Raw genomic sequence first — 24,698 nt, forward strand, 5'->3', positions numbered from 1 at the left:
TGGGGAAGCGGCGAGGAAGGAGAGGGGAGGAGGAAGAGGAGGAGGAGGAGGAAGAGGAGGAGGGTGAGCGCTCGGGTCGGGCTCCTTAGCGGTGTATTGTGGGATGTGCGGCTACTGGGAGCCGAGCCTCCGCCGCCAGCCGCCTCCCGGGCAGCAGCAGCAGCAGCAGCAGCAGCGGCGGCGGCGGCAGCAGCTCCGGGCCCGGCAGCCGCGGCGGCGGCGGCGCTCCCCCCTCCCGGCCCCCCGTCCGGCCGCCCCGGCCTCGGCTCCCGCGGGGGACACCATGTACTGGCTGGCGGCGCAGGGAGGCCGGCGCCCGGCGGGGATGTAAGCGCGGCTCGGGGAGGGAGAGGCCGCGGCCGGCAGCCGGGCGTCCCGAGCCCCCAGCCCCGGCCCCTGCTCCGGCCGACCGAGCGAGCGGGCGGGCGGCGCCAGGCCTGCCGCGCGAGCCCCGCGCCCGAGCCGGGCCGAGCGAGCGAGCGAGCTAGCGCCACGCCGGGCGACCGGGCGGCCGGGCGGGCACCATGGGCCGGAGCCCGCGTCCTCCGGGTGCCCCGGGCCCCGCAAGTCCGCACCAGGGGCCCCCGGGAGCCCCTCGCAGCCGCTCCGAGACGGTGGCCGAGCGGGCGGGCGCCTAATTCTCCGGAAGGGTTATTCTCTCGCTCCATTCTTATTTTTGGGGGGAGCCAGCTCCTTTTGGGGCCCGCTGGTAAGGTGGGAGGGGGTGGGGGGCTGGACGATTTGATTCTTTAGCGTGTGTGTAGAAGCGGCCGCCGCCGCCGCAGCCGCGGCGGAGACGACAACAACTTGCTCGTTTTCAGGTTGGGTTAACGGCATGGAGAACAGTCACCCCCCCCACCACCACCACCAGCAGCCCCCGCCGCAGCCCGGCCCTTCGGGCGAGAGGAGGAACCACCATTGGAGAAGTTACAAGTTGATGATTGACCCGGCTTTGAAAAAGGGGCATCATAAACTGTACCGCTACGATGGGCAGCATTTCAGCTTTGCGGTGAGTAGCCGGCGCGCCTCCCTGTCGGCCCCCCCGCCCCCACCCCGAGCCGTGCCGAAGAGGGTGGGGGCTGAGTGGTCCGAGCGGCCCGGGGACCCCCCCTTCCTGACCACCCGGCCAACTGTCAGCCAGGTCCCCAGTCCTGGAGTTTGACAAGTGCCTGGAGAAGGGGGGGGTTCCTGTCCCTGACCCTGGGGAGTGGGACCAGCCCACCCACTCCGCCCCCCTTTCCTCTCCACAGATGTCCAGCAATCGCCCGGTGGAAATTGTGGAAGATCCCCGGGTGGTCGGCATCTGGACTAAAAACAAGGAGCTGGAGCTGTCGGTCCCCAAATTCAAGGTAGGACCCCTCGCCCGTATCCCGCGCCCCTTCTCTCCACCCCCACCTCCCCCCCACTCCCCGAGTTCGAAAATAACGCCAGTTCTGACCAAGCCCAGCCAGATTCTGAATTCCCGCCGTCCGGGGGCTGAGGAAGTTTTGGCCGGGAGGGGGAGGTTGCAGAGAGAGGGGGTGTCCCCTCTCGGCTACTGTAAACAGACTAACACTCGGTGAAACTGTAATCAAGGAGCTGATACAGTGTCCTGCCTGCCCAGCTGGGGGCTCCGAGTCCCCACCTGGCTCCTGCCAGCCCAGGAGCTCGGCCCTGGGACCCGCCCCCATTCCCAGCTTTGTGGCTTTAGGGGGACAGCTTTCTAGCCCGAGGGGTCTTCCCTGCCCTGGCAGCAGGGAGAAGAGGCCAGAGTTGGGGGGGGGGTGGGGAAAGAGAAACTGTTTCTTTTTCCCCTTTCCTTTCGAACCCAGAGAACTTCCACGTTCCAAACGATTTAATCCTCCGCTTCCCGGGCCCGCCCGCGTGCATTTTTTTTCCTAAAAAAAAAAAAAAAAAAATTTTTTTTAAAAATTTTTTATCCTTCATTGTTTTCAAAGAGCGGTCGAGTGGGAAATGTTCTGTTTTCCCTTCGGTTTCAATGTTCTCCAAACTCCCTTCCCCCTCGTACCCTGCCAGATCGATGAGTTCTATGTGGGCCCGGTGCCTCCGAAGCAGGTGACATTTGCCAAGCTGAATGATAACATCCGTGAAAACTTCCTGAGGGACATGTGCAAGAAGTATGGGGAGGTGGAGGAGGTGGAGATTTTGTACAACCCCAAGACCAAGAAGCACTTGGGCATTGCCAAAGTGGTCTTTGCCACGGTCAGGGGAGCCAAGGAGGCCGTTCAGCACTTGCATAGCACTTCGGTCATGGGTAATATCATCCACGTGGAGCTGGACACCAAAGGTGAGTGGAGGCCCGCTCAGGACAGCTACCGCCGAGGAGCCCCAAGACCTGTCAGTGTGACCCCCTTCTCTCCCAGGGCCCGTCTTGCAGTGTTGGGGAGCCCCTCAGTTTTCCTTGGGTACCCCCCTACAACCTTATTTTTCTTTTGCCCCCCTCTTGAGGGTAGAGTCACGTGGAGCTAAATGTGTTGTCTGTTGCTAGGAGACGGAACTGTAATTTACCAAATGTGCCGGTCCTTGGCCACTGCACCCCTAGGGACCACCTGGAGGTTTCCCCACTGCTGACACCCCCGTGGGCCCCTCTTGGAGCCCTGGTGGCCTGGGTTTAGGCAGTCCCCAGTGTTGCTGTCTGTGTTAGGAGAGAAGACAGGGTTTGTTTATTAGGGTGAGGGGGGCGGTGAGGGAGAGCCACGAAGCCGCCTTTAAATTTGCAGAGTAGGTCTCTCCACTAAAAAAGTCCTCCTAAAGGCCTGGGGAGTGCCCCTCCCCCTCTTGTCGCCCCCTTCCCCTGGAAGTGGGAACCAATCTGGGCCCGGAGTGTGGTTTCATTGATAATGTTCCCGATAGAGCTGGGCGGGCTGCTCTGGGTGTTCAAGGGTTGACACTGTGTCTTCCCTCCTCTCTCTTAAAGAGACAGTATCACCTCCCAGGCAGCAGAATCCCGCTCTTCGCTCGCTCTGAGCCTCTGAGCTGCTAGGAGAGCTGGGCTGGGGAAGCCATACCTCCCACCCTCAGGGTCCTGGGAGGCTTCTGCTCCGTGCTGGCTGGGGGGCTCCGGACCTCCAGGGCATCCCCTAAAGTTTGCCTGTGGCCACTTAGAGTTCCTGTAGAATATAGAAGAAAGTGCCAGGTGCTCTAAGGTCCAACCAGAGGTGACTGGGCAGACACTGTTGGGGTCTTTCCCACTGCCCCCCCCCCTCTTGGGGGGGTCCCGGGGAACCCTGCCTGGGAGGGTTTAGGTGGGTAACTTCCAGGGGTTCTGTGAGCATGGAATTTAAGGGGCAACTGGGGCATACCAAACCTAAGACCTGAAAATCTAAATCTTCTTTTTTACCTTAAATACTGAATACATGTCAAGTGAGTCTCTAAGTCTTTGCTGAGGGGTGTGGAAGGAGGCTGCTCCTGGTTGGGCACAGTTACCCTACAAACTCTTGCCAAACCTGTCCCAGGTCTGAGCCGCCTCAGGGCACAGGCCACAGCCCCCTTCACCTCCCCTCCTACTTTTGTCTCTGTCAAGGGAGACCCCTTGGGCGGTGGTAGGCTTATCTTAAGGAGCAGTCAGCCCTCACCAAAATTGCAAAAAAAAAAAAAAAAAAAAAAGGCCCTTAGAGACTGCCACTAAGTTTGTATTTCAAGAAAGAGACCGGTAAAGAGTAGCTCAAGGAATGTGTCTCCTTTGCATATGTAAGCAGCTGCCTCAGAGGGCTCTATAAATATCGATAATCTGGCCCCTTGTTCTGTCGAGGCCTCTCTCAACTGGAGGGGGGCTGGGGATGGGGAGGAACTAGGGTGGAGGGTTATCCAACTGGGGGACTGGGGACTGGGAGGAGGCCTGTGGAGTTCACAGTAAGTCAGTCCTAGAGTGCTTTTACAAACTCTGTCTGTCACCTGAGAGGGTTCACAACAAACTGTCACTTCTGTGTCACTGGGTCTCCTTTTCACTTGCTACTGGACCCTGGCTGTTAGATGGGAAGGCAGAAGGACGGGGATTACCTGACTGTGGTAATGGCTTGCATGGCCCAGGTGACAGGAAGGGGCTTTGTGGTGGGGGTGGCATGTCTATATTTGGGGGAGTCCCAGTGTCATGAGACATTAAACTCTTGAATCTCAGGATGAGAGAATCATACAGTTTAGCTGCTTCATTGAACAGACTGTACCTCCTGAATGAGGTACAAAGAGAGAAGTGGGAACTCGGTCAGGGTCACTCAGCTTCCCAAGGTGTGGGGTCCCAGGTACAAAGGGACCCACAAGGATGCCCACCTGTGGGGGCTGCCCCATCCTGGAGCCTCACTGAGGCCTCCCTCCCTTTCCTTTTCCACAGGGGAAACCCGCATGCGGTTCTACGAACTGTTGGTCACGGGCCGATACACACCCCAAACCCTGCCAGTGGGTGAGCTGGACGCTGTCTCTCCAATCGTGAATGAGACCCTGCAGGTGGGTGTGTGACTGTCAGGCCTTCCCCCACCTCCCCACCCCATCACCAGTTCCCCAGTGTGCCCCCCACCCCACTTCACCAGCTCCAGCATGGGACACCAGGACCCAGGAGGGAAAGGGAAAGGAGCCTGGCTGTGCTGACCACAGCTTCCAGTGGGGTGCAGGGGAGGGTCCTAAAAGCCCTGTCTGCTGAAGCACCCCTATGGCCTGGCCCCCCACTCTCTCCCTGAACACGCTGGGATTCCCACAGATCAGAGTCCATGTGCTTTCCACGCTGATCCTGAAACACTGCTGTGTTCAGGATCCTGTTGTCTGGCGTCCCATGGACCCCTCCGTTCCACCCCCCAACCCCTGCCAACGAAAGCCTCGTTCAGGTTTCTCCTTCCAGAGCAAGAATGACTCCCCTCCTTCCCCAACCACTGCCCCCCAGAACACTCACCTGGACCACCCTCTCTCGAGTAGACCACTCTCAGGAGTAGCTTTTCCCAAGTGAAAAGTCTTTGCTTACTCGCTGATCAGCTGGGTTGTCTGTCAGGCACTTTACCATGTTACACTATTTAAAGCCTAAAATATCGAGAGGCTGGGGGAACAAGGTGGCCACCCCCTCACTTCCAAAAGCATAATTGGCCTCAGCTACCTGTGCCTGGCAGGTCTTTGATTTCTGACGGCCTGAGGCAGGAAGGAAATCCCAGTGCAAACCAAGATGTCAGAGTCTTATCTTTACCCTGTTTCAGGGATTAGGAAAGGTTCTCTGAGGATAATTGGCTACCCCAAGATTAGAGAAGGTGAGGCCCATCCAGACATTCTTCTTTAATCTCCCCTCCCCTCTCCGTTCACCATGCTGAGTGACCAGTTTGGCTCCGAGCTCCCAGGCAGATGCAGTGAGAGGGGAAAACCATCCCGTTCTAGTGCATGTTTTTCCCCCTAGCAATCTCAGACCTTTCTCCGTCCTCTCTTTCCAGCTGTCAGATGCCCTGAAGCGCCTCAAAGACGGTGGCCTGTCTGCAGGCTGTGGCTCCGGCTCATCTTCTGTCACCCCCAATAGTGGTGGGACACCCTTCTCCCAGGACACAGCTTATTCCAGCTGCCGCTTGGACACACCCAACTCCTACGGCCAGGGCACACCGCTCACGCCACGCCTGGGCACCCCATTCTCGCAGGACTCGAGCTACTCCAGCCGCCAGCCCACGCCCTCCTACCTCTTCAGCCAGGACCCCACAACGACCTTCAAGGCTCGGCGCCATGAGAGCAAGTTCACAGATGCCTACAACCGCCGCCACGAGCACCATTATGTCCACAACTCGTCTGCGGTCACTGCGGTGGCGGGGGCCGCAGCCGCCTTCCGGAGCTCAGTGGACCACCCATTCGGGGCGGTTGGCGGCAGTGGGGGCAGCAGCGGGCCCCCATTCAAGGCCCAACCACAGGATTCAGCCACGTTTGCCCACACTCCACCGCCCACCCAAGCAACCCCTGCGCCCGGAGTCGCCTTCAAGTCGGCTTTCTCTCCATATCAGACTCCCGTGCCCCCTTTCCCCCCGCCCCCCGAGGAGCCCACCACCACAACCCCCTTTGGGGCCCGTGACAGCAGCGAGTTCCGAAGAGCACCTGTGCCCCCACCCCTCCCACCTGCCGATCCCCTGACAAAGGAGAAGCCTGGCACACCGCCGGGACCCCCGCCCCCTGAGGCCAACAGCATAGAGCTGGGTGGTCGGCCAACCTTCGGCTGGAGTCCCGAGCCCTGTGACAGCCCCGGCACGCCTACGCTGGAGTCGTCGCCTGCAGGGCCGGAGAAGCCCCATGACAGCCTGGACTCACGGATCGAGATGCTGCTGAAGGAGCAGCGCACCAAGCTGCCCTTCCTTCGGGAGCAGGACTCAGACACAGAGCTGCAGATGGAGGGCAGCCCCATCTCCTCCTCCTCCTCCCAGCTTTCCCCACTGGCCCCATTTGGCACTAACTCTCAGCCAGGCTTTCGAGGCCCTACACCACCCTCCTCGCGCCCCTCCAGCACTGGCCTGGAGGATATCAGCCCCACGCCACTGCCTGACTCAGATGAGGATGGTGAGCTTGATCTGGGCCTGGGGCCTCGGCCCCCACCTGAGCCAGGTCCGCCAGACCCTACCGGTCTTCTGGGTCAGACAAGTGAGGCGGCCTTGGACCTGGCTGGAGACAGGACCCCAACCTCAGAGAAGATGGATGAGGTACCACGTTGTGTCTGTCTGTCTGTCTCTGTCTGGGCTTGGTTTTGGTCTGTCTTGTGGCACCCTCTTTCCTCCCTGAGGGTAACTACGACACAGAAGCAGCAGGGCTAGGACAGCCTAAAGAACAGGTCAACAATAAAAAGAATGTGCAGAAAGCATCAGGGACCATGACTGAGCAGCTGGTTTGGCTCTGAGCTCCCTAGCAGCTTTGGCGAAAAGAGAAACTTGACCTAGATCTGTTGCTCTCCATGTTAGGTTATGGGAAGTTGGGACTTTTCTGGGGGATAAAGTCTGAGTTGAGCTTCTTTGGTTGAAGTCTGCTGTGATCCCAGAGTGTGGACAAGTGATGGTTTTGGGTCCTCTCCTCTGTTGGGTGGCAAGGGCCTGGTCAAGACTAGTCCTGACAGTCAGTTTTGGGGAAAGGGAGTAGCCAGAGTGTTCTGCTGAGCTGCGTCAGGTGGGAGCTCTGGAGCTCTGTCTCCTAGTACCTGGTGCCCTCTGAAGGGACTGGAAACCACGTGGGGCAAGGAGGGCATTGAAATTTTCCTTCTCCCCTGGCTCCAAGAGTTTCAAGAGGAGAGCCACAGCCAGAAGCAGGCAAAGCTGACCCCACCCCCACCCCCACCCTCTGCCTACCCACAGATCTTCATCTGGGGTCTCTCTGTCCAAGCTCCATCCTCAGGGTTAGCGTGAGGGATGCTGCCTGCCACATTTTCTTGTGGGGAGGATTAAGTCATCTTTCTTGGCTCTGTTCCTCCCCCTTCCTGGTCCAGGCACCTGCCCTGGCCCTCCTGGAGACCTGTTTTGGAACTTGTGAGCCTGAAAGGCATGAGCAGCCAGGAGCATAGAAGGAGCTCTGTGCCCCTGTGGGTGGCGGGGAGGAGGGTCCCTCCCTCCTTCCCAGGTCCTTTGATTAGGCCGATTTGGCTGCCTCAGGGAGGAACAGAGAGGAACTTGGCTTGCCTGGGAGGGGACTGCAGGTGGCCGGGGCTCCTGGGGCCTCTGGGCCGATCTGGCAAGTGGTTTCTGGCGCTAAGGGGTTCAGACAGGGAGAGTTGACAGGTGTGTAGAGGTGGGGGTGCTGCTGGCTCTGCCATTCTCCTTTCTTCCCTAGGATAGGGGATGTTTGTTTACCATGCTCACTTGCTGATCCAGGGCTAGGAAGCCCAGAGTAGCTGGAGGGAACGGGCTCTCCCACCGGGGCACTGGAGGAAAGGGGAGACTGAGGCCCAGAGAGCGGTGGTCCTGGAAGCCCGGGGACATCAGTCCAGGGAAGCCCTGGAGTACGGACAACCTCCAAGGTGGCCCTCGGGAGCCCCCTGCCGGCAGTCTGGAGAACGGCTCCCGGGCCCCTCCGGACCGAACCTAAAGGAATCCCAGCCTAGGCTGACCAGGCGGGAGAGCAGCGCAAAGGGGCACTCCCTATCTTCACAGCAGCTGGTGGTTAGAAATTCCGGTTCCAGGCCTTAAGCCTTGAGCCTCGAGTCCCACCTCTGTCACTTACTGGTTATGTGACCTTAGGGAAGTCACTTTCCCTCTCTGAGTCTCAGTTTCATCATCTGTGAAATGGTGGGATAGTGAGAGTATCCGCCTCATGCCGTCTCGGCTTAAGTGAGGTGCTGCACGAGAAATTCCAGGAACTGCTCGAACTGATGCCCAACGCTCAGCAGCTAGTTCCCGCCGGTTCTTGCCCCCCGGACACGGGAGAGGCGGAGGGAGGGGCAGGGCCTCGAGCTGGAGCGCGGACCCAGGTCTCCTTGTGATTGGCTGGCCGCGGGGCCGGGGTTAACCCTCTGCGTGCTGCGCCTGCCTTGCTGGGCGCTGTCCAGGACTGATCTGGCGCTGTCCCTGAGTATCAGGCTGCGAGCCTGCCTGTGCCTCCCTCTCAGCATGTATATGGGACCCTGAGAGGCAGGGAGAGTGTGTGTGTCTGTAGAGGGGACAGAGTAACAGCCCGAGCTTCCTTCTGCTGCCGGGGATTTAGTTTTCCTCTTCTCCCTGCCCCTCCATGTCCCTTTGAACCCTCCCTCGCCTGTAGGTCTGACCTTTGACCTTCTAGCCTGCACGGACCCCTCACCTCCTCAACCTTCAAATGCACTCCCTGTCTCTGGCAACCGACAAAGGCCCTGTCTCCCCAGATGGCACCTGAGCCACCTTTTCGTCTCTGGTCCTGACACAGGAGCCTGGGGGCAGTCCATTCCTCCTCTCCCAACCCCTGTTCTGCCTTCTTGCTCCACCTCTACCCTGTGGACACCATGCCCTGCTCCAGTTCCAGGCCTGTGCACCCAGCTCCCCAAAGCCCCAGGTCTGAATGTAAAGAGGACCTTGCTGTTTCACAGCCAGGTCACACTTGGCTCCCCCATTGACCTGGTGCCACTGTACTGGATTCCCACGGCAGCCCCGACCCCTCACTCAGTAGGCACTCTGGGCTCCAATCTCAGCTCTGTTTCTGACCAGCGCCTCTTGGGCCAGTGATTTACATGTGTCTCTCTGAGGGTGTTTTCTCACCTGTCAAGAGACGAATAGAGCCCTTCCTCATGAGGTTATGGTGTAGATAAGAAACACGAGACATTGTGTGCTCACAACACTCAACCCCACCACAGCCTGTACAAAAACTATGTGAAAGGAATAGTTAAGGAAAGCATACAGACTTATCTCCTTTTCATGCACCCTGACTCCTGCTAAAGCTTCTCCCTCCCTTGTTTCTGTCACCTCTGCCAGGCCCTCTCTGCCACAGTGAAGACTGCAGGCCAGCTGGGAATAGAGGCCGGTGAGCCACTTGCTGGTTGGAATCCAGGCTCTGTCTCAGTGGCCGTGCAGCCTTGGGCGAGTTACTCAAGCTCTCAGTGTTCCAATTTTCTCATCAATAAAACTGGTGATAAACACCTACGCTGCAGGTTTTCTGAGGGTTAGCTGGATGAGCATACATAAAGTGCTTAGAAAGGTGCCTGCCAGTAGGAAGGGCTATGTGCTGTGATAAGTTGCTTTAGTCATGTCTGACTTTTTGCAGCCGGGTGGACTGTAGCCCACCAGACTCTATCCATGGGATTCTCCCCCCAAGAATAGTGGAGCAGGTTGCCATTTCCTCCTCCAGCAGGGAGGGGCTATAGAAATGTTATTAACTTTTAGTATTATCTTCTCTGAATACAAGTTGAAACAATCTTTCAAATTGAAACAGAATCTTTTTCCTCTTCATGCCTCACTGCCCCCTTCTCTGCTTTCTTTTTCTCCACAAAGGACTATATATTTCACATTCATCCTAGTCAACCTTTGCTTTATCCCTCTAGAAGTTCAGCTCCAAGAGAGCAAGTTTGTCTGCCTTGTTCACCATCGTGTCCTCAGCACCTGGACAATACCTGGTATACAGCAGGTGCTGAGCAAATGTTTGTTGAATGAATGAATGAATGAAGCTTCATGATAACCCCATGAGGCAAGTACTGTGATGCCCAACATGCAGATGGGGAGACTGAGGCTTAAAGAGGTTAAATGACTTGCTCAAGGCCACACGGCTGGGACAGGAAGGGACCAGGATCAGGACTGTGGAAGCCACGTTGCTCACTAGTCTTGCAGAAGGGTGCTTCTCTGACCTTCTGGTGTTGGGAAGGGGAATCTGGGAGCCTGGTTTCCCAGGCTCCCCCTTACTTCTCTCCCCTTGCTCTCCATGCAGGGGCAGCAGTCCTCAGGGGAGGACATGGAGATCTCAGATGACGAGATGCCCTCGGCCCCCATCACCAGCGCTGACTGCCCCAAGCCCATGGTGGTGACCCCAGGGGCCGGGGCCGTGGCAGCTGCCTCTGTGCTGGCCCCAACCTTGCCACTGCCCCCGCCCCCTGGCTTCCCACCACTGCCCCCACCCCCACCCCCACCCCCACCCCAGCCCGGCTTCCCCATGCCCCCACCTCTGCCGCCACCACCGCCCCCGCCACCCCCGGCCCATCCAGCTGTGACGGTGCCCCCACCACCGCTGCCAGCCCCGCCGCCTGGTGTCCCACCCCCACCCATTCTGCCGCCACTGCCGCCCTTCCCACCAGGGCTGTTTCCTGTGATGCAGGTGGACATGAGCCACGTGCTGGGGGGCCAGTGGGGCAGCATGCCCATGTCCTTCCAGATGCAAACGCAGATGCTGAGCCGTCTGATGACGGGCCAGGGCGCTTGCCCCTACCCCCCCTTCATGGCTGCCGCAGCCGCAGCTGCCTCCGCTGGACTGCAGTTTGTCAACCTGCCGCCCTACCGGGGCCCCTTCTCCCTTGGTAGCACTGGCCCAGGCCGCGGGCAGCCCTGGCCACCCCTGCCCAAGTTTGACCCATCAGTGCCACCACCAGGCTATGTGCCCCGCCAGGAGGACCCACACAAGGCCACTGTGGACGGCGTCCTGCTGGTGGTGCTCAAAGAGCTCAAGGCCATCATGAAGCGGGACCTGAACCGCAAGATGGTGGAGGTGGTGGCCTTCAGGGCCTTCGATGAGTGGTGGGACAAGAAGGAACGGATGGCTAAGGTGAGTGGGCAGCACGTCCCCTTGGTGGGGGGCGGGCAGGCCAGAGGCAGAGACCTGGCCAGGCAGCCTCTGTCATCCCCAGGCACCTTAGCAGAAACACCACCACCCAGACCCCCAAACAGAATAGTGTGTGTTATTTTGTGAAACTGGAGTGTCAATGACACAAGTGTGTACTTACTATGTGTTTCTCTTGGATTCCAATCTCCAAAACTCCAGAGCCCCTGCCATGTGTGGGCAGCCATAGTAACAGCTTCTCAGATGAGGAAGCTGAGGGTCAGGGAAGCAGAGTATGGCGCTGGGGGCGTCCTGAGTAGTGACGTGAAATGCAGTAGGTTCCAGGAAAGGAAGTGCCCAGTTTGTGCATGGCTGTCACTGTAGAAAGGATGGCAGGCTACTCGGGGGACAGGGTTGGTGGCTGTACTCTAACCACACTGACCTTCCCCTCCTCTCTCGCACCCCAGGCCTCACTGACCCCAGTGAAGTCGGGTGAGCACAAAGATGAGGACAGGCCGAAGCCCAAGGACCGCATTGCCTCCTGCCTGCTGGAGTCCTGGGGCAAGGGCGAGGGCCTGAGCTACGAGGGACTGGGCCTGGGCATCGGGCTGCGTGGGGCCATCCGTCTGCCCTCCTTCAAGGTCAAGAGGAAGGAACCGCCGGACACGGCCTCGTCTGGTGACCAGAAGCGGTTGCGACCCTCCACCTCTGTGGATGAGGAGGATGAAGGTGGGGCCTTGCCGGGAGCTGGGACCTCCTTGCCTGCGCACCCCCACCCGGCCCTGACCGCCCTCCCTCCCTGCAGAGTCCGAGCGCGAGCGGGACCGGGACATGGCCGATGCCCCCTGTGAGCTCACCAAGCGGGACCCCAAGGGTGTGGGTGTGCGGCGGCGGCCAGCCCGGCCCCTGGAGCTGGACAGCGGCGGGGAGGAGGATGAGAAGGAGTCGCTGTCAGTGTCATCATCCTCGTCAGCATCCTCGTCCTCGGGCTCCTCGACCACCTCACCGTCGTCCTCAGCCTCCGACAAGGAGGAGCGAGAAAGCACGGAGGAGGAAGAAGAGGAGGAGGGGGAGGAGGAGGGGGAGGAGGGCCCCAGGAGCCAGATCTCCTCCTCCTCAACCTCATCCATGTCAGATAAGGTATTGTTCGGGCTTGGGGAGGCCTGGGGAGCTGGGCCAGGTGAGGGAGCCCTTCGGCTCACCTGTCCAGCATCCCTCTTCCCTAGGATGATGATGATGAAGACAGCGATGACCGGGATGAGTCTGAGAATGATGACGAGGACACAGCCCTGTCAGAGGCGAGTGAGAAGGAAGAAGGGGACTCAGATGGAGGTGAGTGTGGCTTCTGGCCCAGTCCAGGGTCCCTCTGCAGAAAGCAGAGCCTGCACAACAGTCAGCAGTACTGAAGGGGTAGGATTTCTTGACTATGAAGTGTGATGTCATTAAAACACAAACACAGCCTGCCGTGTAATTCCTTTTTTATGAAATGTCCAGGATAGGTCAGTCCACAGAGGTAGAGAATGAGATGGTTGGACGGCATCACCGACTCAATGGACATGAGTTTGAGCAGACTCCAGGAGATGGCGAAGGACAGGGAAGCCTGGTGTGCTGCAGTCCATGGGCTGAGCAACTGAACAGCAGTAGGGACAGAGAGCAGACTAGTGGTTGCCGGGGTCAGGTGGTGAGGATAGAGGAGTGATAGCTGAAGGAAGCGGGCTGCTTCTTGAGCTTGTGAAAATCTTTTGGGACAAAATAGAAATGTCAGTTGTCCACATTGTGAAGGTGCTAAATACCACCGTGTCATCTACCCTAAGATGGTTAGCTTTATGTCATGTGGATTTCACCTCCGTTTAAAAAAACAGATGGTGGTGAGTTAATACACACACACCCCTCCACCTACCCGAGGGCCACGTTCACCCCAGTGCCTCCTGTTTTGAGCCCTTTGGTGACGCCTCTGGCTGAGGCACAGCAGATAATAACAGGGCCCCTGACGTGTCCCCTGTGCAGAGGAGACGGTGAGCATCGCCACCTCTAAGCCTGGAGCTGAGTCCTCCAGTGAGAGTTCTGAGTCATCTGACTTCGCATCAAGCTCCGAGTCCTCTTCATCATCATCATCGGAAGATGAAGAAGAGCTGGCAGCTGGGGAGGAGGAAGAGGAGGAGGAGGAAGGGGAGGCAGCTGCAGACGAGAGCAGGGCTGCCGCTGCTCCTGACGAGGACTTTGAGAATGAAGTGGTCACAGGAGCACCCACAACGGAGTCACGGGGCCCAGAAGAGGAGGTGGACATTGAGGCTGAGGACGAGACCCCTAAGGAGCGGACCCCAATGCTGGAAGAGACACCCTTGCCTGTGAGTGTCGGGGAGCTGACTGGCTGCAAGGAGCCCCCCGAGGAACCAGGCCTGAACCAGGAAGGGGCCAGGTTGCTGTCTCCAGACCCCCCTGCAGGAGAGATGGAGGCCCGGCCCCTGCCATCCCCAGAGCCCACCCCAGGTAACACTTGCAGCCCGTGGGAAGGCAGTGGGAATAGAAACAAGATGTCTTTAACCATCAGAATGAACCAGGGCTCCTTTGTGCCGTCACTTAAACTTACCAAGTAATTTGCTTATCTGTAAAATGGGATCAATGGATGGTGCTTCCCCCGTAAGGTCATACGGGAGGATGGAGTGAGGTGACTTGCCAGGAGAAGCTGGGCACCTGTTAGACCCCAAAGGGAGGTCTGCTGCTGTCACCATTCCTCACTGTATTTCCCTGGGGTCTAGTCCTTGGACCGCTAGTCCCATGAGATGCTTCCAAAAGAGGAGGTGTGGATGTGTATGGTCTTTTAGTGATAGGCAGGCAGAGAAGGCCTCTGGGCCCTGGGTACCTCTCACCAGAAGGGTGCTGGGTGGGTTAAAAAGGGCTGTGGGCACTGCCCCCTCCACCATCTTGGTGGAGCTGCACAAAGCATGTGAAAGGCTCTGGCAGTGCTGTCCAAGAGAACTTTGAACAGTGATCAGCATGTTCTCTGTGTCCTGTCCAGCCCCAAAGCCATTAGACACAGCGTCGCCTAGAGCTTGAGAAAGGGGGAGAGTGCCGCTGTGGGACAGAATTTGTAATGTTGATTAATTTTAGTTAATATAAACTACTTTAGCCACATGTGGTTAGTTTGTACCTCTAATAGTCCTTAAGGAGAGCAACCAGTTGTATTTTAAGTTTTTTATTTGGCTCTAGAACCACAGGTCTTTGCAAATTGTTAAACGTATTTATAAAGCCCCTATTTCTGTCTCCTTTATGGTTTTAGGAACTGATAATACAAAAGTGGACCAAAACAGGCAAAAATTTCTGCCCTCCTGGAGCTTACACTCAGGGCAGGTTAATAGATAACAGCCGATAAGTTAGAAAACATATTAGGTGACAGCAGAGAGAAGTGCTAGGAGAAAACCTTAAAGGCTCTGACAAGTCGTGCAGAAGAGGGACTTGTTTAATTTTATTCAGTAGCAGAGCTCATTTTCTCGGTCCACGGGATGTTCCTTGCTCACCGGAACACCATTCTAAAGACAGTGTCAAGGGCGCCAGGTGTGTCTCCTGCATTTTTGATTTACTCCCACCAACATTTCTCAAATCCTGCTGTGTATCTAGGAATCCACAGGGTACGAGTGCATACCTAAAGGGTGCCCAGGGCACAGCAGGGTAGCATGAGGAGGGCTCCAAGGGCCGTTTGAGTCAATAACTAAGGCCTGCTTTCTGCCCACCGCTCTGCAGAGGACAACCTGGAGGCGGAGCCTGAGCCCCCAGCACTGCTCTCTTTACCACTGCAGCCACCATTGCCGCCGCCTCGACCGCCCCGGCCACCCAGCCCACCACCAGAGCCCGAGACCCCAGACCTCCCCCTCCCACCCGTCCCTCTGGAGCCTCCCCCCCATGAGGACCAGCCCCCACGTACTCCGAGCCTCTGTGGCAGCCTGGGCAAGTCCCAGAGTGCAGAGGCGGTGCCGGCCACGCCGAGCGGGGAGCCTTTGCCGACGGTGGGCAGCGGCGGCCTGGCCCTGAGCTCCCCGCAGCTGCCCGGCAGCCCCTTTTCCTACCCATCCCCATCCCCCAGCTTGAGCAGCGGGGGCCTCCCAAGGACACCTGGCCGGGACTTTAGCTTCACGCCCACCTTCCCCGAGCCTGGGGGGCCCCTACTTCTGCCCGTCTGCCCCCTCCCAGCTGGCCGGCGTGACGATCGGTCTGGCCCCTTGGCCTCCCCGGTGCTCCTGGAAACAGGCCTGCCGCTTCCTCTGCCCTTGCCCTTGCCCCTGCCCCTGGCGTTGCCCGTACCCGTCCTGCGGGCTCAGTCGCGGGCCCCCACCCAACTGCCGCCTCTGCTGCCTGCCCCTCTGGCCCCCTGCCCACCCCCCATCAAGAGGAAGCCGGGCCGGCCCCGGCGATCCCCGCCAGCTGTGCTCACTTTGGATGGGCCTTTGGTCCGACCGCCAGGAGGGGCCACCCTGGGCAGGGACCTACTGCTTCTGCCAGGCCAGCCACAGACCCCTGTCTTCCCCAGCACCCATGATCCCCGGACCGTGACCCTGGACTTCCGGAACGCGGGGATCCCGGCCCCCCCACCACCCTTGCCCCCCCAGCCCCCTCCACCCCCACCTCCACCACCTGTTGAGCCCACCAAACTGCCCTTTAAGGAGCTAGAGAACCAGTGGCCCTCCGAGGCCATCCCTCCAGGTCCCCGTGGGCGTGACGAGATCTCCGACGAGTTCATGAACCTGGCCAAGGTGCGGGGGTCCTGGCGCCGGCCACCGAAGAAGCGCCACGAGGACCTGGTGGTCTCAGCTTCGCCCGAGCTCTCGCCACCACAGCCTCTCTTCCGGCCCCGCTCAGAGTTTGAGGAGATGACCATCCTCTATGACATCTGGAATGGTGGCATCGACGAGGAGGACATCCGCTTCCTGTGTGTTACCTACGAGCGGCTGCTGCAGCAGGACAATGGCATGGACTGGCTCAACGACACGCTCTGGGTCTACCATCCCTATATCCTGCCAGGTGGGGCGGGGGCCACACCTCCCAGGACACAGGGTCCGCCCCTACCTCTCTGGGCGGCATCTCCTCTGAGGGTGCGTGTCATTACCATTTGTGGATGGTGTCCATGTGCTGGCACCACACCAGGCTCTCTATGGAGTCATCTCTGCCTTGTGTGCCGGAATTAAGAGGTCTCGGGGCCAAACGTAACGGTGTGATTGTACAACACAACAGAAGCGGGGGCTGACAGAGGGCTCACTCTTCCTGGCTTCCCCTCAGCAGCTAATTTAATCTTCCCAACAGCCTAGGGAGGTGGGGGCTATTATTATTCCCATTTTACATATGAAGAAACTGGAATTCAGAGAGGTTAAGTTACCTTCCCAAAGTCACACAGCTATAAAATAACTGAGTGGAGATTTGAACCCAGGCAAATCTGGCTCCAGAATCTGAGCCGTGAGCTAATCTGAGCATGTGCGCTAATCACAATGCCCCTATAGTCAGGTGCTAGCACAACCCAATGAAGTTGGTGCTATCTTTATCCCTGCTGTACCAAACTAGTATACTAAACATTTACTCTGTGTCAGGAACTCTGCTAAGCATCTGTAATCATTCCAGGGGGCATCATAATTATCCTGATTTGCATATGGGGAAACTGAGGCAGAAGGTGGATAAGAAACACACTCAGGACCATGCAGCTAGGTACCTGAAAGAGTTCTGACCACAGTGGTGTTGGGCAGTGGGCAGCTTCAAGGAGGTGGCCTAGGTGTGGGTGGTGGAGCTGGGTGTCATCAGTGTCCTGGAGATGGGTCTGAGGATGAGACCAGGCCTGGGAGGATGGGGCTCTCCAAGAATGTCCATGTGGCCCTTGACCCACACCCACCCACCAGCCTCTCTTCAGCTAAGAAGAAGAAACGGGACGACGGCATCCGGGAGCACGTGACGGGCTGTGCCCGCAGCGAGGGCTTCTATACCATCGACAAGAAGGACAAGCTCAGATACCTCAACAGCAGTCGTGCCAGCACTGACGAGCCCCCCACAGACACCCAGGTAGGGCCATCAGGTGCCCGCCCACCCAGGAGCCTCCCAGGCTGGGCAGTGGGTGGGGGCCCTCCCAGAAGGGGCTCCAGGCAGCCAGAGCAGTTGTGGAACCAGAGGGGCTGGCTCACGGTGCCACTCCCCTGGGTGCTCAGTGTGAGAGGTGAGGTGAGGTGAGCGGCGGGCAGGGGAGAGACTGTGAAGGGTCTTCATCAGGGATGCAAACAGTGTTGAACTGCATCTTCAGAAATTACCTTCATCTTCTTTTTTTTTTTTTTTTCATCTTTTTTTAAATTTAGCAAATAAATTAGGTAGGTTGGGCATGGGGGGCTGTGTGGGGAAAAGTGAATTCCTTTGAAAGACTTAGCAGGATCATTAGAACATTAGAAAGTCTAATGGATGGGACTGGGGGCTGACTGGAGGCAGAATGGCATGACGCTGCTGGGTCCAGCCTGGGGCACTGGGTAACTGGATACCAAGCACAGAGGTGAGAGGGAAAGTGGGACCATCATGTTGGGACAGCTTCAGTTCTGGGGTTTGTGGAACATCCAGGTAGTAAGGTCTGGTAGACAGTTAGATGTATGGGTACAGTATAGAACCTGGGAGGGGGATTTCCAGCCTGAGGATTTAAATTTAGGCATCATCAGGATGGAAGCGTTAACCAAAGCTCACAGCAGGGATGAGCTGACCCCAGGGAGAGCGCCTGGAGGGGAATGAAACTCCAGGTATTAATGGCGGGGACAGGACCAAGAAAGCCAAGAGAGGGAAGGGATGCAAGGGTGTTGGGAGGAGTCGTGATTTCAAATGAAGCCACGGGTTATTAGGGTAGGTAAACAAACACCATCTTTACTTTTAAAAAAAAGTGTTTATTTATTTATTATGTTTGGCTGTGCTGGGTCCTTGTTGCTATGAAGGCTTTTCTGTAGTTGTGGTGAGCAGGGTGAGCTCTCTAGCTGTATGCTCAGGCTTCTCATTGCGGTGGCGTCTTGTTGCAGGGCACAGGCTCTAGGGTGTGTGGGCTTCAGTAGTGGCACATGAGCTCAGTAGTTGCCGGTCCTGGGCTCAGGCTCAGGAGCTGCGGCACAAGGGCTTAGTTGCTCCATAGCATGTGCGGTTGGACTGTGTCCCCTGCATTAGCAGGTGAACTCTACCACTGAGCCACCGGGGAAGTCCCTGATCGCCATCGTCTGTCCAAGAAGCGGAGATGCTTCAAATCTCTAATTGAGAAGAGGAAAGATGACCGGAGTGAAGCGGATGCTGTTTTGTTACATTTAAGATTAGAGGAACTTGAGCATGTTCAGAGTCTGACAGGAAGTACCCAGGTGGAGGAGAGGTCATGATTAGGACAGGACAGGCATAGGTGCGCCCAGAGCAAGGAAGCTGGGGCCACAGAGCTTAGGGTAGGCTCACCAAGGACAGCGTGGGGACACAGGTACCGTGGTCTGTGAGACCAGGTCCCCCAGGCGGCCGGACTCCTCTCTGATCTGTCACCTGCCGCCACACCCTCACAGGGCATGAGCATTCCCGCGCAGCCGCACGCCTCCACACGGGCAGGCTCGGAGAGGCGATCCGAGCAGCGGCGCCTGTTGTCTTCCTTCACTGGCAGTTGTGACAGCGACCTGCTCAAGTTCAACCAGCTCAAGGTGAGGCCGGACCCCACCTGGGGCGGCTGGGGTAGCCTTGGGACCGGAGGCCATGACTCTTACCCCTATCTCCGTCCCTCCCCTAGTTCCGGAAGAAAAAGCTCAAATTTTGCAAGAGTCACATTCACGACTGGGGCCTGTTCGCCATGGAGCCCATCGCGGCCGACGAGATGGTCATCGAGTACGTGGGCCAGAACATCCGCCAGGTAAGCACTGCAGGGCAGGACAGGTGTGGGGGCGGGGCCGCGGCTAGCCCCGCCCCACCCAGACTGAGTGCTCTTCCTGGCCAGGTGATCGCGGACATGCGGGAGAAACGTTATGAGGACGAGGGTATCGGTAGCAGCTACATGTTCCGGGTGGACCACGACACCATCATCGACGCCACCAAGTGCGGCAACTTCGCACGTTTCATCAACCACAGCTGCAACGTGAGTGCGCGGCTCGGGGCCACGCCCCTGGGGGCGAGCCGGGACGACCTGGAAGCCGCTGGCAGAACCAGCATGGCCTCCTTCCCAAACATGGGGCCCACGACTGGGGCCTTGGGAGGGGGAGGCGGTGTGAGAGGCCTTGTCTGAGGAGCCCTTCTCTGATCTTCAGTTTTTCCATCTGTCAAATGGCCCAAATGAGACCAGAGATGTTCCTGACACAGTCCATACGGTTGATAATTGCAGAGTTCCTTCTCCCTGCTGAGTTTTTCCGATGCCTCTGGGGTTAGTGCCGGCTAGTCGAAGTTTCTACGGTGAAGGAAGTTCTCTGCATCTTTGCTGTCCACTCCTGTACATATGTGGTACTGAGCACTAGAAATGTGGCCAGTGTGGCTGAGAAACTGAGTCTTAAATTAACTTAAAGAGATACAGGGCTAGTAACAGCTGACATGGCTTGAGTCTGGGGTGTTGGGGTGGATGTTGATATCAAGGTTGGTCCTCTCATGGAGACGAGCACAGATGGAAGGTCAGATACTGCTGACTCTGGGTCAAGTCTTGGCATTGCCACTTAGTGAGTGACCATAGACAGGTTGCTTAATGTCTTGCTACTTCAGTTTCCCAAGCTATAAAACCGGAATGATAATCGTCCCTTCTCGTAGGTTGTTGGGAGGACCAAGCGGGTTGCTGAGCACAGGCCTGTGCAGACACAGTGGGCGTTCAGTACACGCCAGCTCACAGCATGGTGACTTGGTCATTCCCTGGGGCCGGTGGGGACTTCGCTGAGAGTCTCCTGTGAAACCCTGAGGGATGAGAGGGGATTACCCAGGTGCAGGAGTGAGTGAAGAGAAGCCTGCCTCTCCGAGGGTCAGAGAAGAGGAGGTTGGCAGGGTGACTGGTGGCTGAGTCACTCAGCCTTGTAGGTATAGCTGAGAACTTTCTCTAAAAGCTGAGGCAGGCTACTGACCGGGGGTGACAGGATTTGCTGTCCCTTTGGAAAGACTTCCTGGCAGTTGGGGCAGGAGTGGAGTTATTCAGAGCAGAGACAGGCAGCGGGGACTCACTGGAGTCCAGGCCCATGGTGGCAGAGGTGAGAGGCCCTGTAGATGGAACCCGCTGTGTGGTAGGTCAGATCCAGCGCTGCTGGAGGGGAGGCGAGGCAGGGGAGAAATGCTTGGGGGACTGGGTGAGTGGAATGGCCACTCCCTCAGTTTGAGTTCACTGAGCCAAAGATGTCTCCAAAGGTGGATATCAAGAAGGTAGTTGGATCTGGGGCTCTGGAGCACAGGCCAACCTTTTTGTAAAGGGCCAGGTAGTAAACTTTTTTGGCTTTGTGACCCAGATCATCTCACAGCTAGTAAACTACCATTGTAACAAAGGCAGCGTGTAATGAGGGCAACTGTGTGCCAATAAAACTTTATTTGCAAGAGCAGGCAGCTGGGGGCCAGAGTTTGCTGATCCCTTCTCTAGAGCTCTGAAGTAGGGCCTGGGCTAGAAATATAAATTTGGGGTCACCTACGGTATAAAAGATAATAGAATATTTCCCTAGGAAATAATTTATTATTATTACAATCATCATTCTCATTTAACATCAGAAGCTAGGGGTCCTTCTCTGCCTGACAGGGGAGCCGAGGCCGAGAGCAGGTGACCAGTGGGCACTGGGGTTGTGGGGCCAGGGCGTCAGGCCTTGAGCACGGGGTTTGGTTGAGTTTCGGGGAATGCAGCCCGCGAGGGCCCGGTTGAGGGCCCGGGTGGGTCAGCTCACCTCTCCCACTCCCGTCCCGCCCACAGCCCAACTGCTACGCCAAGGTGATCACAGTGGAGTCGCAGAAAAAGATCGTCATCTATTCCAAGCAGCACATCAACGTCAATGAGGAGATCACCTATGACTACAAGTTCCCCATCGAGGACGTCAAGATCCCCTGCCTCTGTGGCTCTGAGAACTGCCGGGGGACCCTCAACTAGGCCGGCACCCGGGGTTGTCAGCCACCCCGGCTCCCAAGTGTGGACCCCGGCTCTCTGGGGCTGGGTCCCACCTCCCACCCCCATTTCAGGTGCTGTCCCTCTGCCCAGTGGCCGTGCCAGGGCCTGGCGCCCCCAACACTACCCCCAGGTCCCACCGCAGCTCCGGCCCCTCAGTGGGAAAGGGCTTCTCTGTCTCAGCCCGTGTCTCCTTCATTCTTGTTTTTTTAAATGCTCCTTTTGGGACTTTGGTTTAACTCCGGTGTAAATGTCTTCCCTCACCTTCTCCCCTTCATCCGCCTCTTTCTCTCTGTTTTCTCATCCTGTCCTGCCCCGTCAGCCTCTTCCCATGAATGCTGCTACATTGTTCTGTCTTCTTTTCTTTTCTTCCTCTTCACAAGAAAAGACATTTTAACCGTTGAAATGTGAAAGCAGAATCAGAGAGTGGGGACCCCCGGCGGGGGCTGCAGAGGCCTCAGTTTGATTGTGCGTCGGCCCAGGCCCACGTTCTGGAACCCTCCAGGCCCGGGCACTAGGCCAGGTGCTGCAGAGGAGGGGGTCAGGCCAGGCGGCTTTGACCTCAGAACACTACGGAAGGCCCCCTCTCTGCTGGCGGACTCAGTGAGAAGAAGACCCCCCCTCTTTCCCATCCCCTCCTCAGTCTGTTCCTTCCCCATCAGTCTGGGGGTGCCTCCCCCCCCAACGCCCTCCAGCAGACCGTGGTGGAGCCAAGCTGGCCCCAGGAAGGACTTTCCCCTCCGGGGCTCTCCGTGCGGCCCCACACCCGCCATCCCCAAAATCTTGGGTTCAATGTTTACTTTCTCATTCAAATGCCAGCAACGAGGGAGCCTCCAGGAGGCCCCAGTGTGGGCAGGGGGTGCTGGAAGGGGGTGTTTACTCTTTCCGGCCCTCACCTTCACCCAGGGAGAGAGATACACCTCCCAGGGAAGGCGGGTCCCCCAGTCCCGCCACTACGGGTGTCTGACCGAATGCGTGTGGCATTTTTTTTTTAATTTGCTTATAAGCTTCACCTGCTCACCCCCAGCCCATAGAGCCTGACTCACCCTGCCAGCAAGCCCTCACCCCAGGAACTCAATAGCATATTTATTTTCGGAGTGAGAAGATGTATTTCTCCCAGAGAAAGGAAAATCTTGGAAAAGATTTAAAAACTCACAACTAAGTCTGACAGGTGTTTTTTTGTTTTTTTTTTTAACCCTTTACATCATCCTCTTCCAAGTTCCTTTCCATGGATTTTTTTTTTCTTGTGCGTGTATAAAATCAAAACGAAGGGAAAAAAAAATAGGTTTTTGAAGTTCAGAACCGACTTCTGTACATAGGCTGCCATAAAGGACTTTTTCTCGGGAACATTGTTTCTTGTAGAAACACGTGGGAAGACTTTTTTGCTTATTTCTTTGTACTTCCAAAAAAAAACCACACACACACACACACACACACACACACAAAGCAAGTCCCCCGCACCCCAGAAAGCAAAGCAGGCGTGTAAATAATTTATGGAAAGTGACTGCTGTGACCAAGAGTCATCCTCAGCAAGATGGGAGCGCTCCCACTGCGGCTGCGCCACCCTGCGGATGCAGGCCCGGAGCCTCTGGTATCTCAGCTTGTGTCAAGCTTGTTATCATGTAAATTCTGTACAAAGAATTGTTATTTTTCTCTCTGTCTTTTTTTTTTTTTGTCGTTGGTGGTTTTGTTGTGTTTTTCTTTTTCTAATTTCTTCACCCCAACGCCTCTCTGAGACTATGCCCACTGGTTTCAAGGTCGATGAAATCGGTGGTGGCGTGAAGACACAGAGGGGGACCTGGGTACAGCGGCAACCTTCTCTTCCTTTTGCGGTTTTCTGCCTCATTGTGCAACTGAGGAAATATTTATTTTTCACATGAGGAAATGTGTAGTTTGTAGAGATGGCTGATTTAAGTTACTTCTGCAGTCCCCAAGGGGCTGGCTTCAGTCTATCCCTTCCTTCCATAAAATAAGTGGAGGTAGCGGGTGTGAGGAGACCAGGGTCCGGGGTCCTGCCTCACCCCTCACCCTGGCCTCACCTTGCCCAACCAGCCTTCCCTAAGGGCAAGTAAGGGCCTGGGCCCTCCCTGTCCGCAGGAACCCCTGTCCCATCCCTGAAATGGCTTGTGATAGCCAAAAATGTGTCAAGTCATTTTTCTTTCAATGCCTTCATTTTTACTGAACAAATTTGCTTTTCAAGAGTTGGGGGTTTCTGCTTTTTCTTTTTCTTGTCCCTCCCTCCCTCCTTCCTCCAGCCAAGAAGAGAATCCATAAGTTTTAGGGATGTTTGTGCATATAGACTCTCATCGTATGTAACTTGTTTTGAAGAGAAGTGTTTCCGTTGTGGGTGTGTCTTGCTGTAAATATTTGTTCATATTTTTGTGAATTCAATACTATGTACCATTGTATTATAGTAACTTTTATAAAGCAAACCATAAATATACTGACTTTTCTTACAGATACGCCGTCTCTCTTGCTCTCCTCTCTACCTCTCCTCCTCCTTTCTTTCTGTAGGGGGCATACCATGCTCAAAAGGAGTAGGTGCTTACTGGGCTGGGGGTTGGGGTTTGATCCCTGGCCCGGGGAACCAAAGTTTTCATGTTACAACTAAGAGTCCATGTGCCAAAACTAACACCCAGCATGAAAGTCGCTCTGTCGTGTCCAACTCTTTGTGACCCCGTGATCCATGGAATTCTCCAGGCCAGAAAACAGGAGTGGGTAGCCCTTCCCTTCTCCAGGGGATCTTCCCAAGCATACACCCCCAAAACAACTTCCTTAAAAAAAGAAATGTTATGATAAAGAAAAAATAGCTATGAGAAGGGGGTTTCAGGGGGAAGGAGATGAAATTTTCTTTTTTATTTTTTGAGATGAAATTTTAAATAGGATGGTCAGGGAAGCCCACTTACCTGACATGTGAACAAAGCAGAAAGGAGATCAGGGAGTCAGCTCTGTGGAGATCTGGGGAAAAGGTGTTTGAGGCAGAAGGAACAGTGAGTGCAACGGTCCTGCGGCAGGAGCCTGCCTGGTATGTTTGAGGACCAGCAAGGAGGCTTGTATAGCAGCAGCTGAGTGACAGGAAGGGTGAGGCAAGGAAATGAGGTCTGAAAGGTACCTCATGGGGGAGGCAGATGCTGTAAGGCCTTGCAGGGCAGCACAGGAACACGCCAGGGTGTCCAGTTCAAGGCTCAACAAAGACACTTCCAAATCTCAGTCTCCTTCATGTTCCCCCTCCAACCTGCTGCTGTGTTTTCCACCTTGATCAATGGCACTTCTATTCCATGCCTCCACCCACCCACCCACCACTGCTGCCGCTGGTTACCTAAGCTCAAAGGCTGGAAATCCTAGACTCCTTTCCCCTCGGCTCCCAAGGCTGATGGTTCTTCTTCTACTGTATTCTTCAGATTCATCCACCCCTCCCTCTGCCCCTTAGTCCCACAGGCAGAGTCCTCTCTTCACTTCATCTGCTATGGGGGCCAAAAACGGAGTCTCAACTCCA

The 24,698-nt window shown here is 56.6% G+C and overlaps 1 protein-coding gene across 2 annotated transcripts; it reads left to right on the plus strand.

Moving 5' to 3' along the window:
- The first annotated feature begins 105 nt into the window (after positions 1–105).
- On the plus strand, positions 106–23,664 carry SETD1B (SET domain containing 1B, histone lysine methyltransferase). Of its 2 annotated transcripts, none has more exons than XM_043441323.1 (17): positions 106–327; positions 822–1,009; positions 1,251–1,349; positions 2,017–2,287; positions 4,328–4,440; positions 5,403–6,641; positions 10,309–11,136; positions 11,598–11,859; positions 11,936–12,270; positions 12,357–12,462; positions 13,138–13,620; positions 14,872–16,134; positions 17,003–17,169; positions 18,669–18,800; positions 18,887–19,006; positions 19,091–19,228; positions 21,014–23,664. In XM_043441323.1, the coding sequence occupies exons 2-17, from the start codon at positions 836–838 to the stop codon at positions 21,185–21,187; spliced, it is 5,904 nt and encodes a 1,967-aa protein (XP_043297258.1). In that variant the 5' UTR covers positions 106–327; positions 822–835; the 3' UTR covers positions 21,188–23,664. The 2 variants fall into 2 exon arrangements, with proteins under 2 accessions (XP_043297258.1, XP_043297268.1); XM_043441333.1 differs by lacking the exon at positions 106–327 and adding an exon at positions 578–709.
- The last annotated feature ends 1,034 nt before the right edge of the window (positions 23,665–24,698 follow it).

This window comes from Cervus canadensis, chromosome 1 (assembly GCF_019320065.1).
Source record: "Cervus canadensis isolate Bull #8, Minnesota chromosome 1, ASM1932006v1, whole genome shotgun sequence".
NCBI classification, from domain to species: domain Eukaryota; kingdom Metazoa; phylum Chordata; class Mammalia; order Artiodactyla; family Cervidae; genus Cervus; species Cervus canadensis.

Excerpts from the sequence above, each read along its gene's own strand:
- SETD1B (XM_043441323.1), top strand. The coding sequence starts at position 836 with ATGGAGAACAGTCACCCCCCCCACCACCACCACCAGCAGCCCCCGCCG. Across the intron at positions 19,007-19,090 it reads TGGGCCAGAACATCCGCCAG|GTGATCGCGGACATGCGGGA; the intron begins GTAAGCACTGCA and ends CTTCCTGGCCAG. Across the intron at positions 19,229-21,013 it reads TCATCAACCACAGCTGCAAC|CCCAACTGCTACGCCAAGGT; the intron begins GTGAGTGCGCGG and ends TCCCGCCCACAG.